Source organism: Mobula hypostoma, chromosome 5, assembly GCF_963921235.1.
Source record: "Mobula hypostoma chromosome 5, sMobHyp1.1, whole genome shotgun sequence".
Taxonomy (NCBI): Eukaryota; Metazoa; Chordata; class Chondrichthyes; order Myliobatiformes; family Myliobatidae; genus Mobula; species Mobula hypostoma.
The window spans coordinates 34,507,353-34,523,519 of NC_086101.1; the positions used below are offsets into that span (position 1 = coordinate 34,507,353).

Below are 16,167 nucleotides of genomic sequence, written 5' to 3' on the forward strand. Positions count from 1 at the left end.
TCCTACCATATCCTTTGTGTAATGTGTCAGCCAAAACTGTACGCAGTATTCTGTGTGGTCTAATCTGTTTTTATACAATTACAACATTATGTTCTAACCATAAGATCATAAGACATGATTGGTGAATGGCTTAATTCTGCTCTTGAGTCTGCTGTCCCATTCCATCATGGCTGATACATTATCTCTCTCAAACTCATTCTCCTGCCTTCTCCCCATAACTTTGATGCCCTGACTAATCCAAAACTTATCAATCGCCACTGTAAATACACACAATGACTTGGCCTCTGCAGCTTTCTGTGGCAATGAATTCCACAGATTCATCGCGTTCTTGCTAAAGATATGCCTTTATAACTGCATGATGTCTTGAAAAATGATAACAAACATGCCTTTCTTGCTACCTTATCCATTTCTGGTGCCTTTTTTAGTGAGCTGCAGACTTGAACCCCAAGGTCCCTCTTATGTCAGCACTCCATGGGGCCCTGCCATTTACTGTATATGTCCTACCAAAATTTGACTTCCCAAAGTGCTGTCTGGATTAAGAACTAGTTACCACAACACAGTCCAGTTTGCCAGGTTATCTTATCTCCTGCTCTATCTTTAAATAACCTTCTTCATGATCAGTGACTGCACCAATTTTTGTGTAATTTACAAAGTTACTAATCGTGCCACCTGCATTTTCATCCAAGTTGCATAGATAGTGAACAGCACAGCTGTCAGCACCATTCCCTGTGGTGCACCACTTGTTACAGACAGCTGTCTGCCTCTTATCACCAAGCCAGTTTCAGGTTCACTTCACCAGCATGCCTTGGATCCCTTGTGCTGGAGCCTTTCGGACCCGTCTACCATGCCAACCCTTTTCAAAATCCTTGCTAAAGTCCAAATAAACTGCTTCTACTGCTCTTTCCTTATCAACTTTCCTAGTCAGGTCCTCAAAATAATTCAGTCAGATTTGTGAAACTTAATTTCCACTGTGCAAAACTACTAATTGGTCCCTGCCTAAAGCAGGCCCTTTGGGCCATGTAATGCATGCCAAAACCATTGAAACTGCCTACTCCCATCAGCCTGCTCCTGGAACATAGCCGTCCATACCCCTGCTTATCCACGTACCTATCCAAGCTTCTCTTAAACATTGAAATTGAGCTTGCGTGCACCACTTGTGCTAGAAGCTTGTTCCACACTCACGGCCCTCTAGCTGAAGAAGTTACCTCTCATGTTCCCCTTAAACCTCACCTTTCACCCTTAACCCATAACCTCTGGTTGTAGGCCCACCCAACCTCAGAGGAAAAAGCCTGCTTGCATTTACCCTATCTATACCTCTCATTATTTTCTCCTCTCAATCTTCTACGTTCTAGTGAAAACAGTCCCAACTTATTCAATCTTTCCTTGTAACTCAGGTCCTCTAGTCCCGGCAACATTCTTGTAAATTTCCTCTGCACTCTTTGAACCTTGTTTATGTCTTTCCTGTATGTAGATGACTAAAACTGCACACAATACTCCAAATTAGGTCTCACCAACATCTTATACAATTTCAACATAACGTTCCATCTCCTGTACTCAATACATTGATTTTTAAAGGCCAGTGTGCTAGAAGCTTTCTTTACAATCCTATCTACCTGTAACACCACTTCCAACAAATTATGGATCCGTATCCCTCGATCGCTTTGTCCTACCACACTTCACAGTGCCCAACCGTTCACTGTGTAAGACCTACCCTGGCTGGTCCTACAGAAGTGCAAAATCTCACACTTGTCTGCATTAAATTCCATCTGCCATTTTTCCAGCTGATGCAGATCCCTCTGCAAGCCATGATATCCTTCCTCACTGTCCACCACTCCCCCAGTCTCGGTGTCGTGAGCCAACTTGCTGATCAGGTTAACCATAGTCATACTTTATTGATCCCGGGGGAAATTGGTTTTCATTACAGTTGCACCATAAATAATTAAATACTAATAAAACCATAAATAATTAAATAGTAATATGTAAATTACACCAGGAAATAAGTCCAGGACCAGCCTATTGGCTCAGGGTGTTTGACCCTCCAAGGGAGGGGTTGTAAAGTTTGATGGCCACAGGCAGGAATGACTTCCTATGACACTCTGTGTTGCATCTCGGTGGAATGAGTCTCTGGCTGAATGTACTCCTGTGCCCAACCAGTACGTTATGTAGTGCAGCGGTCCCCAACCACCGGGCCGCGGACCAGTACCGGGCCGCGAGGAAACGATATGATTTGGTGATAGGAGTCAGCTGCACCTTTCCTCATTCCCTGTCACGGCCACTGTTGAGCTTGATCGCACGTGATGTCATTACGCACGCGTCATTCATGTCAGCGCGGAAAGGAGATCAACTCCTCGAGCTTGCAAATGACGGCGGGCTGAAAAACAAAGGGTTCCGGCCCGAAACGTCGACTGATCTTTTCCACGGATGCTGCCCGACCTGCTGAGCTCCCCCAGCGTGGTGTGAGTGTTGCTTTGACCCCAGCATCTGTAGATTATTTTGTGTTTATGTTTGACATAACATCTCTGCCGGCATTCTGGATCAAAGTCAAGGCTAAATATCCTGAGATAGCCACGAATGCACTGAAAACGTTGCTTCCATTTCCAACATAACTCTGCAATGAATGCAACGAAAACTAACTTGCGGAATAGATTGGACATAAGGAACCCCCTTTGAGTATCGCTGTCTCCCATCACCGCTCAATAGGACCGTCTTGTTGCAGGGAAACAAGCCCAGGTCTCCCACTGATTCAGCGATATTGGTGTGTTGCAATGATTTTATATGTTCATACGGGGAAAATATGTGCTGTGTGTTTAATATCCAAACATTAATTAAAATGTTATGATGCTATTGACTTATATAACCATATAACAATTACAGCACGGAAACAGGCGATCTCTGACCTTCTGGTCTGTGCCGAACACTACTCTCACCTAGTCCCACTGACCTGCACTCAGCCCATAACCCTCCATTCCTTTCCTGTCCATATACCTATCCAATTTTTCTTTAAATGATAATATCGAACCTGCTTCTGCCACTTCTACTGGAAGTTCGTTCAACACTTACTTCAAGCTCCCCTGTCCTCCCCTGACAATTGACTTATCACTATATTCATGCGAGGAAGGTAAGCACTGTGTGTTTAATATTAAATTCGTTAGATAAATCTTTTAGAAACGAAATTGAGTGTATTAACTACTTGTCACCTATATTAAGTTCGTGATTAACACCCCCCCCACAGAATCGCCAAAACCGATTTGTAGAAAAAAAATCGGCACGTACACGCATGTGCACTGGTGCCCGCACAAGACTTCATGGTCATTGTAGTCTTTCTCGGGGTAAACCCAACGTATTTGACTGCTACTCTTGTTCGTTGGCAACCCTACCACCCCCACCCCACCCCCCCCCCCCCAGTTGGCCGGTCCGCAAGAATATTGTCAATATGAAACTGATCCGCAGTGCGAAAAAGGTTGGGGACCCCTGATGTAGTGGATGGGGACATTGTCCAAGACGGCATGCAACTTGGACAGCATCCTCTTTTCAGACACCACCGTCAAGAGAGTCCAGCTCCATCCCCACGACATCACTGGCCACATTATCATTTAGATAATTTTTATACATGACAAACAAAATTTTGAAAGGGATAGATAAGATAGAAGTAGGAAAGTTGTTTCCATTAGTCGGTGAGACTTGAACTTGGGGACATTGCCTCAAGATTCAGGGGAGAAGATTTAGGATGAAAATGAGGAGAAACTGTTTTTCCCAGAGAGTGGTGAATCTGTGGAATTCTCTGCCCAGGGAAGCAGTTGAGGCTTCTTCACTAAATATATTTAAGATACAGTTAGATAGATTTTTACATAGTAGGGGAATTAAGGGTTATGGGAAAAAGGCAAGTAGATGGAGCTGAGTTTACGGACAGATCAGCCATGATCTTATTGAATGGCAGGGCAGCCTCGATGGGCCGGGTGGCCTACTCCTGCTCCTGTTTCTTATGTTCTTATGTAACAACAAGGACCCATTACTGATCCCTGTGGCACGCCACTAGAAACACTTTTCCAAGATGTCTTTGAAAAAAGTGGACATCAGCTGCGCGCCTGTCTTCTACACCTCACCCGCAGCTAATGCAGATGCAAAAATTCTTGTCAGGGCCACAACAATCACCTCCCTTGTTTTCCTTAGTATCCTGGGATAGATCCTCTTTGACCCTGAGGACTTGTCCACCTTAAAGTGCTCAAGGATGTCTATCTTTTATGATGCAGATGTGTCCCAGAATATCAGTAAATACCCACCATCCACTCCCAAATCGCTGGCCTACAAGTTCTTCTGCCAGGTGAATACTAATGAGCTGGCCTCCACTTGATGGGCAAAAAAATCCAGATTTACCATCCGAGAGAAAAAATATTTATCGAGTAATACAGCATGGGATACAGTGAAATGTTGTTAGGTTAGCAGTACACATCTGTACGGTTGAATGGTAATGAAAATGCCAACCACCTCGCTCATCCAGCTGGTTTTGTTTCCTGTGTTTGGTCCATAACCCACTAAACCCCACCACTCCATGTACCTATTCAAGTACTTCTTAAGTCATACTACTATACCTGTTTCAAACACTTCATTGGGTATATGCACTACCCTCTGGATGAAAATGCTGCACCTCCTTTTAAATCTTACCCCTCTTATCTTTAATCCATGGCCCCCTAGTTTTGGATTTCTTTACACCGAGGAAAAATCTGCTACCATCCACCTTATCTGTTTAATTTAAAACATAACTATAAGGTTACTCCTCATTCTCCTATATTCCAAGGAATATAGACAGCCTGGCCAACCTGGTCCTCTAGTCGTGCCACCGTCCACGTAAATCCTTTCTGCTCATTTTTACTTATTTCAGTTTTAAATGATTGTGCCCATGTTTTTGTAGTAATATCCCCTTGCTTGTAACTCTCTGCTAATGGAAACATAGTCAAAAATGTTAATACTTCCCTTGCCTGTGGAATGTTACCTGATAAGTACCCTCAGCTTGTGTTTCCGTCACAAACTGGAAAAGCTAGTTATGTGAAATCACTGAATTTGATGCTGAGCCTTGATGGATGCTGTGTACCAAAGTGGAAAATGACTTTGCACTTTGAGCTCCTTTGAGAGGTGCAAGTACAAAGAGATGCCATTTACTGTAATTCCCCTCAAGACACAAGATGACATTCCAACAACATTAGATAAACTGATGAACACCTACCCTGTCACTAAACCAGGAATGCTGGAGGAATCAGCTGGTGAAAGAAGCCATATTTGTTATGTCATTTGAAAAATCAAAACATTCAGTGAAATTAGTCATTCGCATCAATACTGATTACCAAATTTTGAGTTTAATTCTTTAATGTGTTTGTAGCTCTTTGAACACTCCCTGTTTTTGTCGTTGCTTTTAAATCAGTCAATTGCACTTAGCATTAACCTAAAGAATTAAATAAATTTAACAACTCCACAAACTTTTTGTGCTGTTGGCTAATCTGTGATGTCTCCATTTATTTACATGTGATGTTTATGTTTCCTAGAAGACACTGCACTGTTAATGATGATGAATTGTCCACAGGTGTCATTTACCAATGTTGTACATTGGCCTTGAGTATGGACTGACCAACAATTCCAAGCTGGCAGAGAGGTTTTTCAGCCAGGCCTTGAGCACAGCACCAGAGGACCCTTTTGTTCTTCATGAGATGGGAGTGGTGGCTTTCCAAAATGCAGAGTAAGTAGGTTCAAACCTAGCAGAATGCAGGTCTGCAATGAATCATTGTGTGGTGATTAAATTCTTCCAGAAATTCAGAACCTATGAATTTGTCTATGAGAGTTTGAGGCAAATGGAAAATTGCAATTGAACAGAATCAGGATAAGCAAGAAAGAATGGTAATAAGGTGAGATAAAATGGGGAGGTGGCTTTGTGCGGGGTCACAAATGTTAGCATCTTTCTGTGCTGTATATTTAAAGTACTTATTGGAATTGAGGTTACAGTGGATGTTACTAGTTTAGTGGTGGCCGGAAATTAGAGCATCAAGTCTATCCTGTTGTAATTTTCCTCTTTATGTCCAACTGAGGGGAATGTTTCCCATTCAAGAACTTGTCTGATTCTTGTCGTGTTAATTTTTCTAGTTCTATTTTGTTGAATGGACGCCTGAGTGATAAAGATCAAAACCTGCCCCATACCTTGTTTGCCCATTCCAGAAGATGATGGAAGTAGGAAGCCCACCTCCCTTTATATGGAGTAGTTGAAAAGAATAGCAGATAAAGAAGTATTAGAAGCGGTCAAGGTGTAAATATCATTGCAATAGCAAGCAGATGTTTGGATAAGTTTATGAATAAGAAAGGTTCAGAGGGATAAGTGCTGAACATTGACAAGTGGAACTAGATTAGATGGGAACCGTGGTTAGGATGGATCAGTAGGTGGAAGGGGCTGCTTCTGTGCTGTATTACTCTATGACTTGTCGAAATGCAGAAGTAGGCATTACAAATTGGAGAACCAACTAGTTATTTTGGACTTAACCACATTCCATTTCAAGCTAGAAATTCAAGATTGTGAATATGGAGACTGTTGTTCATGCTCAGGGCAGTGACCATTTTTGGCAATCATTAGGGACAGCTGTAGAGTCATCTATTATTTTTCCATAAGATGGCTGAAACATCCTCTTATACCTCATAAGTCACCTGGTTGAGTATATTATTGGTCTGACACAACCCTGGGATGAACTGGAATAGGTCTTACTAATAGATGTTTTCTTTCATTCTGTAGAGAGATTGCCTGAGATTTTCAGTAACGTTCTCCACACTGAGAATTTGCAGTGGCGCTGGGTCTTAGTTGATATTGCTGTGCTTCCCTGTCCACTAACAGGAGTCTATGGTGAAAGCGTGAGGTGGGAGGACCTTCTTATGGAGCATTGTTCCTGGCAGGATTTGTTCAGAATCAGAATCTGGTTTATTATCACCGGCATGTGACATGAAATCTGTTAATTTAGCAGCGACAGTTCAATGCAGTACATAATCTAGCAGAGAGAGAGAAAAAAAATAATAAAATAAAACATAATAAATAAACAAGTAAATCAACTATGTATATTGAATAGATTATTAAAAATGTGCAAAAACAGAAATACTATATATTAAAAAAAGTGGGATAGTGTCCAAAGCTTCAACGTCCATTTAGGAATCGGATGGCAGGAGGGAAGAAGCTGTTCTTTCTGCTCTTCATTCCTACAATTTGCTTCAATGGGAGAAGTAGCTGCAATTACTGTTGCTGATGATGTAGCTAGTGAAAGAAATTAGGAAAAGGCACAAGAGGCTGGGAAGAAATAAAGTGAAGTGGAAGAGGGAAATGCACAATCAAAGTCAGAGTTTCACAAAGAATTTTTTTCTGATTTACAAGGTTCTCTAATTCCAGAGAATCAAAATACACATGTTCTAAACAAATTTAAATTGAATCTTTATTTGAGTTTTTTTTTATTTCACAACAAAAAAAAACACATGGCTAAATGTAGAAAAAGCACTCAGGAAATTTAACGGGAAATTACCTGAGGACTGAGCAAGAGACTAGGGACTAATTTAAAAGTTCTTTCCAAGAGCTGATGGTATAGGCATGATGGCCTGAATAGCTGTGAAATGCTATGAGCATTATCAGAGAGCTGCCCATTGGCCAGATTGTTTAATGTGAGGCCCTCTCTTGGTTGGGGTCTACCGTGGATGTTGCATCCTAGCTGCATTCGTGATAAGCAAGTCAGGGAAGGACGATATGGAGAGTAAACTGTTGCTCATGTAGCAGGCTGCCCCTCTCCACACAGCTGATGAATTCAAAGGAATAGCCAAGACCGATACAGTTTAGCACCAGCTATGTCGCAGGAGTTAAACTCAATATAGGACTCCAGCTCTGGATTTTCCCACTGGGTTTACTCCTGTAGGCTTCACCATGAGTGGGTTTAGCCGCAGGGCAGTGGAGGTTTGACATCAGAGTTTTCCTTCTAAATGAGCTGCCAACCACGGCCGACGAACCCCATCTGCCTGAAGCAACTGGTTTTAATGCACCAGTAACCTGCCTTTGACCCTTCCTCTGTCAGTTGCAACAGTTCCGCCGAGCTCACGTAGTAGCTGAGCCATATATGAAGGCCAGGAGCTAGATTTGGTTGTCAAAGGCTATACGTGACTCAAGTCATTGGGACCATTTAACAGGTATTGGGAGCTTGTCCCCATTACCACCCCTGCTATGATAACCTTAAGGAACCCACGAGACTCTAGTTCACCCAAAACAATCATAATTTGGGATAGTGGTTAGCTCGATACTGGTGATGCTGGATCCTGTCAACTAGTGAGATAAGGTACTTTTGATCTAAAAACAGTTTTGAAAATACTGTAGCTGGATGAATGGACTTCTTACAAATGTTTTAATTTACCTGCTTTTAGTTGCTAAAATTAGTTTAACAATCATGTTTCAGTTGGAAGACTGCGGAGAAATATTTTCTAGACGCATTAGAAAAAGTGAGAGCAATTGGAAATGAGGTAAAGAATGCTGTTTTGTTTTTCATTTCTGAGTTTCAATGTAAACTGGTCTGGGAGTGCCATGAGTGTTGATTGTTAATTCAATCTGACTGTTGTTGGTGAGAGTCACTGTGGTGGTTGATTTCTGATGTGACTGAAGTTAAGATGGAGTGGGGTGCAAATGCTTGAAAGATTCAATTAGAATTGTTGTGACTTTAAGTTATTTCAACAAAAGTCATCTATTTGATTAACTATAAACCTTCTGGACAGAGCTGAACTTGTGAAAAATGTAAGACATGTATTTAAAAGCATTTTGGTTTAAGTGCCACATCTGAAAGATGTGGTGAGGTCATTAACTGAAATCCTTTTATGGTGATAAAATATACATTCTCATCAGACCTTACTTAGCTTTCACTTAGTCTTCTCACTGTCCATTTTCCCACTGACTTGTAATTTGACTGAGCCTTGTTTCTGTGGCAATGCAAACCTACGGTTGTGTATACACAGTTCGCAACCACATTTAATGTTGACCATAAAACATAGGAGCAGAATTGGGCTATTTGATCTATCAAGTTTGCTCCGCATTCCATCATGGCTGATTTATTATCCCTCTCAACCCCTTTATCCTGCCTTCTCCCCGTAACCTTTGACACAGTTACTAATCAAGAACCTATCAACTTCCACTTTAAATATACCCAATAACTTGGCCTTCACGGCCATCTGTGGAAATGAATTCCACAGATTCCCCACCCTCTGACTAAAGAAATTCCTCATGGTCTCAGCTCTACTAGATATCCCCACCACAGGAAAGATCCTCTCCACATCCGCTGAATCTAGGCCTTTCAGTATTTGCTAGGTTTCAATGAGATCCTTCCCCCCACCCCCCGCCAATTCTCTAAATTGCAGTGAGTACAGGCCCAGAGCAATCTTATGCTCCTCGTACATTAACCCTGTAATTCCCAGGATCATTCTTATGAACCCTATCTGGACCCTCCCCAATGCACATCACATCTTTTCTTAGATAAGGTGCCTAAATCTGCTCCCAAGTGGGGTCTGACCAATGCCTTATAAAGCTCAGCATTGCATCCTTGTTAATTTTAGTCCTTCATTGCCTTTTTTCATTCTTCTTATCAAAATCAAGTGTTTTCTATTTCTATCAATTAAATTTCATCTGCTAACTCTCTGCCCACTTAATCAACCTATGAACTTTCTTTACTATCTTTCTTGCATTTTGCTATACTGATTGAATAAAGTTTAAGTAAGTAATTCTATTTACAGTATTTTGAAGCTAATTTCTCCTTTGGCCTGAAGGGAAGTAATTAATTTGTTCCCACATTATTAAAAATACTGAAGTTTACCAGAATCTGTCACACCTATTCACAAGTGATTTATCTGATTGCTTTTCAGCAAGTCATTGCAACTAAATTATGTGTCATGGTATTTCACACTACAAGTTATCAAACTTCCTGTTGTTGTTGCATGTTAAGCAGGAATATGTGTAATGCACACAAAAAATATCTTCATGAAATTCTATTACTCTTATCACATCTTACTGAAATTATAAAACAAGAAGTTCAGCAGATGCTGAAAATCCAAAACAAAACACACAAGAAGAACTCGGGTCAGGTGGCGTCCATGGAAATGAACAAACAGTCAACGCTTAGGGCCAAGACCCTTCCTCAGGATCTTACTGAAATTGTCTGCCATTGTGAGACAGTTCCTGGGATTACTGTTAGACTCCCTTGCAGAATTTTTGCTGCTGTTTGCTTATATTTTGCTACATACTGTATTGCTTAAAGCTATTCAAAGTGTATCTTTAAAGTAAAGTAAATTAAATTATGCTTATTTCCAACTATAAACACTGGACTACCACAGAAACACACATCGCATTTTCATCAGCTAGAGAAATGTCCAGAATTGTTCAGGGAAACTTGAACCTTGCCAGAAGAGTGAATATGTTTGTAAGAAATTCCCAAGCAGTGAAAAAGTGGAAGTCAAATTTGCAGCTAAAATTAAGTAAAATTTGGGACAAGTCTGGAGTAAAACAAGAGCATGCTTTTACATAAGCCACGTTTGTTTCCCTGAACTGTTACTGGGCTTCATGTTTTCCTTGCTTTGTGGACATCATAAGACCATAAAACATTGGAGCAGAATTAGGCCATTCTGTCTATTGAGTCTGCTCTGCCATTCATCATGGCTGATTTATTATCCCTCTGACCCCCATTCTCCTGCCTTGTCCCCATAATCTTTGACATCCTTTCTAAGCAGAACCTATCAACTTGCACTGTAAATGTAACAAATGACTTGGCCTCCACAGCTGTTAGTGGCATTGAATTCCACAGATTCACGGTTAAAGAAATTCCTCCTCATCTCTGTTGTAAAGGAATGACTTTGTATTCTGAGGATATGCCCTCTGGTCCTAGACTCCCTCACTATAGGAAGCCCCTCTCCATGTCTAGGTCTTTCAATATTCAGTGGGTTTCAATGAGATTCCACCCCACCCCCGCCGCCAATTCTAAATCCCAGTAAGTACAGGCCTAGAGCCATTAAGTGCTCTATTGCTATACTCCCTGCCTTTACAATTGCCTCTTTCATCTCACCAAACCTCTGCAACTACAGGTATATGATCTGTCATTGTCTGACTATTGGCTTGTTCTGCTCTTTAGTCCATGTTGAAACTTCCATGTCATAGTGATTTCCCCAGTGGCCACATATGTGTTGAGATCCCAGAGCACAGATGAAAGGCAGGACAGGACAGGGCACTACATTAGGTGGAAACTCTTAAGAAGAATATTTTTGATGTTTTGACTAATAATCATCTTTGGAAGGATGAGGGCAGGATTTCATTGAAACCTACTGGATACTGAAGGACTTGGATAGAGTGGACATAGAGACGGTACTTCCATTGGAGGATGAGTCTGGGATCCAAATAATCAGAATTAGGTTTAATATCACTGGCATATGTCACGAAATTTGGTAACTTATTGGCAGTGGTACAATGTAATACTTTTGAAATATAGAAAAAGTAAATCAATCACAGTAAGTACAGTTGCAAGAAGCAGATTGTGAACCCTTTGCAATTACCTGGTTTTCTGCATTAATTACTCATAAAATGTGGTCTGATCTTCATCTAAGTCACAATTATAGTCAAACACAATCTGGCTAAGCTAATAACAAACAAATAATTGTATTTCTTCTCATTAATACTGAGTACACCATTTAAACCATCATAGTCTAGGTTCAAAAAAGTATGGGAACCTCTGGGGTAATGTTTCTACAAAAGCTATTTGGAGTCAATGAGTTGAGATTGGAGGTGTGGGTTGTAGAGGTGTCCTGCCCAATAAGAAAGACACACAAAGTCGGGTTACTGACAGCTTGCTCTTCTGAAAAAGATCTGTTTATGTGCATCATGCCTTGATCAAAACAACTTCCAGAGGATCTTAGAATAAGAATTGTAGGGATGCATGAAGCCTGAGTGTTCAGCAGTCCACAGTAAGAGAAATTGTCTACAAATGGAGGAAATTTAGTACTGTTGCTACTCTCCCTCGGGGTGGGCATCCTGCAAAGATCTCACCAAGAGCACAACATGCATTACTGAAGGAGGTGAAAAAGAACCTAAGGATAACAGCAAAAGACCTGAAGAAATCTCTAGAACTTGCTAATCTCTCTGTTCACGTGTCCACTATAAGAAAGACACTGAACAAGAATGGTGTTCATAGAAGGACACCACGGGGGAAACCACTACTCTCCAAAAATAACATTGCTACATGTCTCAAGTTTGCAAAAGACTACCTGAATGTTCCACAATGTTCTGTGGACAACTGAGACAAAAGTTGAACTTTTTGTCAGAAATACACATTGCTATGTTTAAAGGAAAAAGGGCACTGCACACCAACACCAAAACCTCATCCCAACTGTGAAACATGGTGGAAGGAGCATCATGGTTTGGGCCTACTTTGCTGCCTCAGGGCCTGGACAGCTTACAATCGTTATGGGAACAAGGAATTCAAAATTGTGTCAGGACACTTTATAGGAAAATGTCAGGGTTGCAGTCCATCACCTGAAGCTTAATAGAAGTTGGATGATGCAAACTAGACAATGATCTGAAACACAAGAATAAATCAACAACAGAATGATTTAAAAAGAAGAAAATTTGTGTTTTGGAATGGCCGAGTCAAAGTCCTGACCTTAATCCAATTGAGATGCTGTGGCATGACCTGAAGAGGGCTGTTCATGCAAGATTTCCCAGAAATCACAGTGGAGGACACTTCTAACATGCAGAAGAAAGATGATATGGATGCGATGAGAGGTGGGGACCTCGATACAAAGCTATCACTAAAGAGATAGTGTTGAGCAAACTTGTGGGCCTAAAGATAGACAAGTCCCCTGATCCTGATGGAATGCATCCCAGGGTACTGAAAGAAATGGCATAGTTGAGGCTTTGGTGATTTGAAGAACATGAGTGTCGTGCCACTGTTCAAAAAAAAATGTAGGCAAAAGGCAGGTAACTATAGGCCAGTTAGTTTAACATTTGTGGTTGGGAAAATGCTTGAAGCTAATATTAAAGATGAAATAGTGAGGCATCTGGAAAGAAGTGGATCCATCGGGCAGGCACAGCATGGATTCAGCAAAAGCAGGTCCTGTTTGACAAACTTACTGGAGTTCTTTGAGGATATAATAAACGCTGTGGATAGAGGGGAAAAGGTGGACATTATTCACTTGGATTTGCAGAAGGCGTTCGATAAAGTGCTACATAAAAGACTTATTCATAAGATAAGGATGCATAGTGTTGGAGGTTATGTATTAGTATGGATAGAGAATTGGTTAATTAATAGGAAGCAGAGAGTTGGGTTACATGGGTGTTACTCTGGTTGGCAATCAGTGGTGAGCGGTGTGCCACAGGGGTCGTTGCTGGGCCCACAACTGTTCACAATATACATTAACAATCTGGAAGAGGGGACCAAGTATACTACAAACCCCATTTCCAGAAAAGCTGGGATATTTTCCAAAATGCAATAAAAACAAAAATCTGTGATATGTTAATTCACATGAACCTTTATTTAACTGACAAAAGTACAAAGAAAAGATTTTCAATAGTTTTACTGACCAATTTAATTGTATTTTGTAAATATACACAAATTTAGAATTTGATGGCTGCAACACACTCAACAAAAGTTGGGACAGAGTTAAAATAAGTTTGAAAAGTGCACAGAATATTCAAGTAACTCTGGTTTGGAAGACTCCACATTAAGCAGGCTAATTGGTGGCAGGTGAGGTATCATGACTGGGTATAAAAGTAGCGTCCATCAAAGGCTCAGTCTTTGCAAGCAAGGATGGGTCGTGGCTCACCCCTTTGTGCCAAAATTCGTGAGAGAATTGTTAGTCAGTTCAAAAGGAACATTTCTCAATGCAAGATTGCAGAGAATTTAGGTCTTTCAACATCTACAGTACATAATATTGTGAAAAGATTCAGAGAATTCAGAGACATGCGTAAAGGGCAAGGAAACCATTGTTGAATGTGTGTGATCTTCGAGCCCTCAGGTGGCACTGCCTAAGAAACCGTCATGCTACTGTGACAATTATAGCCGCCTGGGCTTGGGAGTACTTCGGAAAACCATTGTCACTCAACACAATCTGTCGCTGCATCCAGAAATGCAACTTGAAACTGTATTATGCAAGGAGGAAGCCATACATCAACTCTATGCAGAAACACCGGCGAGTTCTCTGGGCCCGAGCTCATCTCAGAGGGACCGAAAGACTGTGGAACCGTGTGCTGTGGTCAAATGAGTCTGCATTTCAGCTAGTTTTCGGAAAAAACGGGCGTCAAGTTCTCTGTGCCAAAGATGAAAACGACCATCCAGATTGTTATCAGTGAAAGGTGCAAAAGCCAGCATTTATGGTGGTATGGGGGTGCATCAGTGCCCATGGCATGGGTGAGTTGCATGTATGTGAAGGGAGCATTGACTCTGAGGCGCATATTAGGATTTTAGAGAGACATATGTTGCCATCTAGGCGACGTCTCTTCCCAGGACGTCCATGCTTATTTCAGCAGGACAATGCCAGACAACATTCTGCACGGGCTACAACAGCGTGGCTTTGTAGACACAGAGTGCGTGTGCTGTCAGTCCAGATCTATCTCCTATCGAAAATGTATGGCGCATCATGAAGAGGAGAATCACACAACAGAGACCATGGACTGTTGAGCAGCTGAAGTCTTATATCAAGCAAGAATGGACAAAATTTCCAGTTGCAAATCTACTACAATTAGTATCCTCAGTTCCAAAGCGATTAAAAAGTGTTATTAAAAGGAAAGATGATATAACACAATGGTAAACATGCCTCTGTCCCAACTTTTGTTGAGTGTGTTGCAGCTATCAAATTCTAAATTTGTGTATCTTTACAAAATACAATTAAGTTGGTCAGTAAAACTATTGAAAATCTTTTCTTTGTACTTTTGTCAGTTAAATAAAGGTTCACGTGAATTAATATATCACTGATTTTTGTTTTTATTGCATTTTGGAAAATATCCCAACTTCTCTGGAAATGGGGTTTGTATATCTAAGTTTTCTGGTGACACTAAATTGAGTGGAAAAGCAAATTGTGGAGAGCAGACGGAGAGTCTGCAGAGAGATATAGATAGGTTAAGTGAGTAGGCAAGGGTCTTGCAGATGGAGTACAATGGTGGTAAATGTGAGCTCATCCACTTCGGAAGGAAAAATAGAAGATCAGATCATTATTTAAATGGTAAAAAATTGCAGCATGTTGCTGTGCAGAAGGACTTGAGAGTGTTGGTGCATGAATCGCAAAAGGTTGGTTTGCAGGTGCAGCAGGCTATTAAGAAGACAAATGGAATGTTGGCCTTCATTTCTAGAGGACTGAATTTAAGAGTAAGGAAGTTATGCTGCAACTGCATATGGTACTGGTGAGGCTGCATCTGGACTACTGTGTGCAGTTCTGGACTCCTTACTTGAGGAAGGATATACTGGCTTTGGAGGTGGTGCAGAGGAGGTTCACCCGGTTGATTCCATAGATGAGGGGGTTAGACTATGAGGAGAGATTGCGTTCCCTGGGACTGTACTCGCTGGAATTCAGAAGGATGAGAGGAGATCTTATATGAACATATAAAATTATGAAAGGGATAGATAAGATAGAGGCAGGAAAGTTGTTCCCACTGGTAGGTGAGACTAGAACTAGGGAACATAGCCTCAAGATTCAGGGGAGTAAATTTAGGACCAAGATAAGGAGGAACTGCTTTTCCCAAAATAGTGATAAATCTGTGGAATTCTCTGCCCAGTGAAGCAGTTGAGGCTACCTCTGTAAATATATTTAAGACCAGGTTGGATAGATTTTTGCATAGTATGGGAATCAAGGGTTATGGGGAAAAAGCAGGTAGGTGGAGATGAATCTGTGGTCAAATCAGCCATGATTTGAATGGTGGAGCAGGCTCGACGGGCCAGATAGCTAATTCCTGCTCCTATTTCTTAAGTTCTTATGTAAATGTTGATGGACTGAACAGCTGTGTCTGGAGGAATGCTCTAAAATTCCTCCTGACCTTTGTGCTTGTCTGATCAGCAGCTACAGGAAACGCTTGGTGGAGGTTATTGCTGCTAAAGGAGGTTCTACCAGTTATTTTAAAAAAAGGGTCCACATATTTTTTCCAGCCTGGGCTGT

General features: G+C 41.2%; 1 protein-coding gene across 1 annotated transcript in view; it reads left to right on the forward strand.

Annotated features, from left to right (window-relative positions):
• Positions 1-16,167, forward strand: part of cdc16 (cell division cycle 16 homolog (S. cerevisiae)) — a 68,828-nt gene that overhangs the window by 42,677 nt on the left and 9,984 nt on the right. The window contains exons 13-14 of the mRNA XM_063048346.1: positions 5,576-5,728; positions 8,454-8,517. Of these exons, the coding sequence (XP_062904416.1) occupies positions 5,576-5,728; positions 8,454-8,517 (217 nt within the window). The remainder of the gene's footprint in view (positions 1-5,575; positions 5,729-8,453; positions 8,518-16,167) is intronic.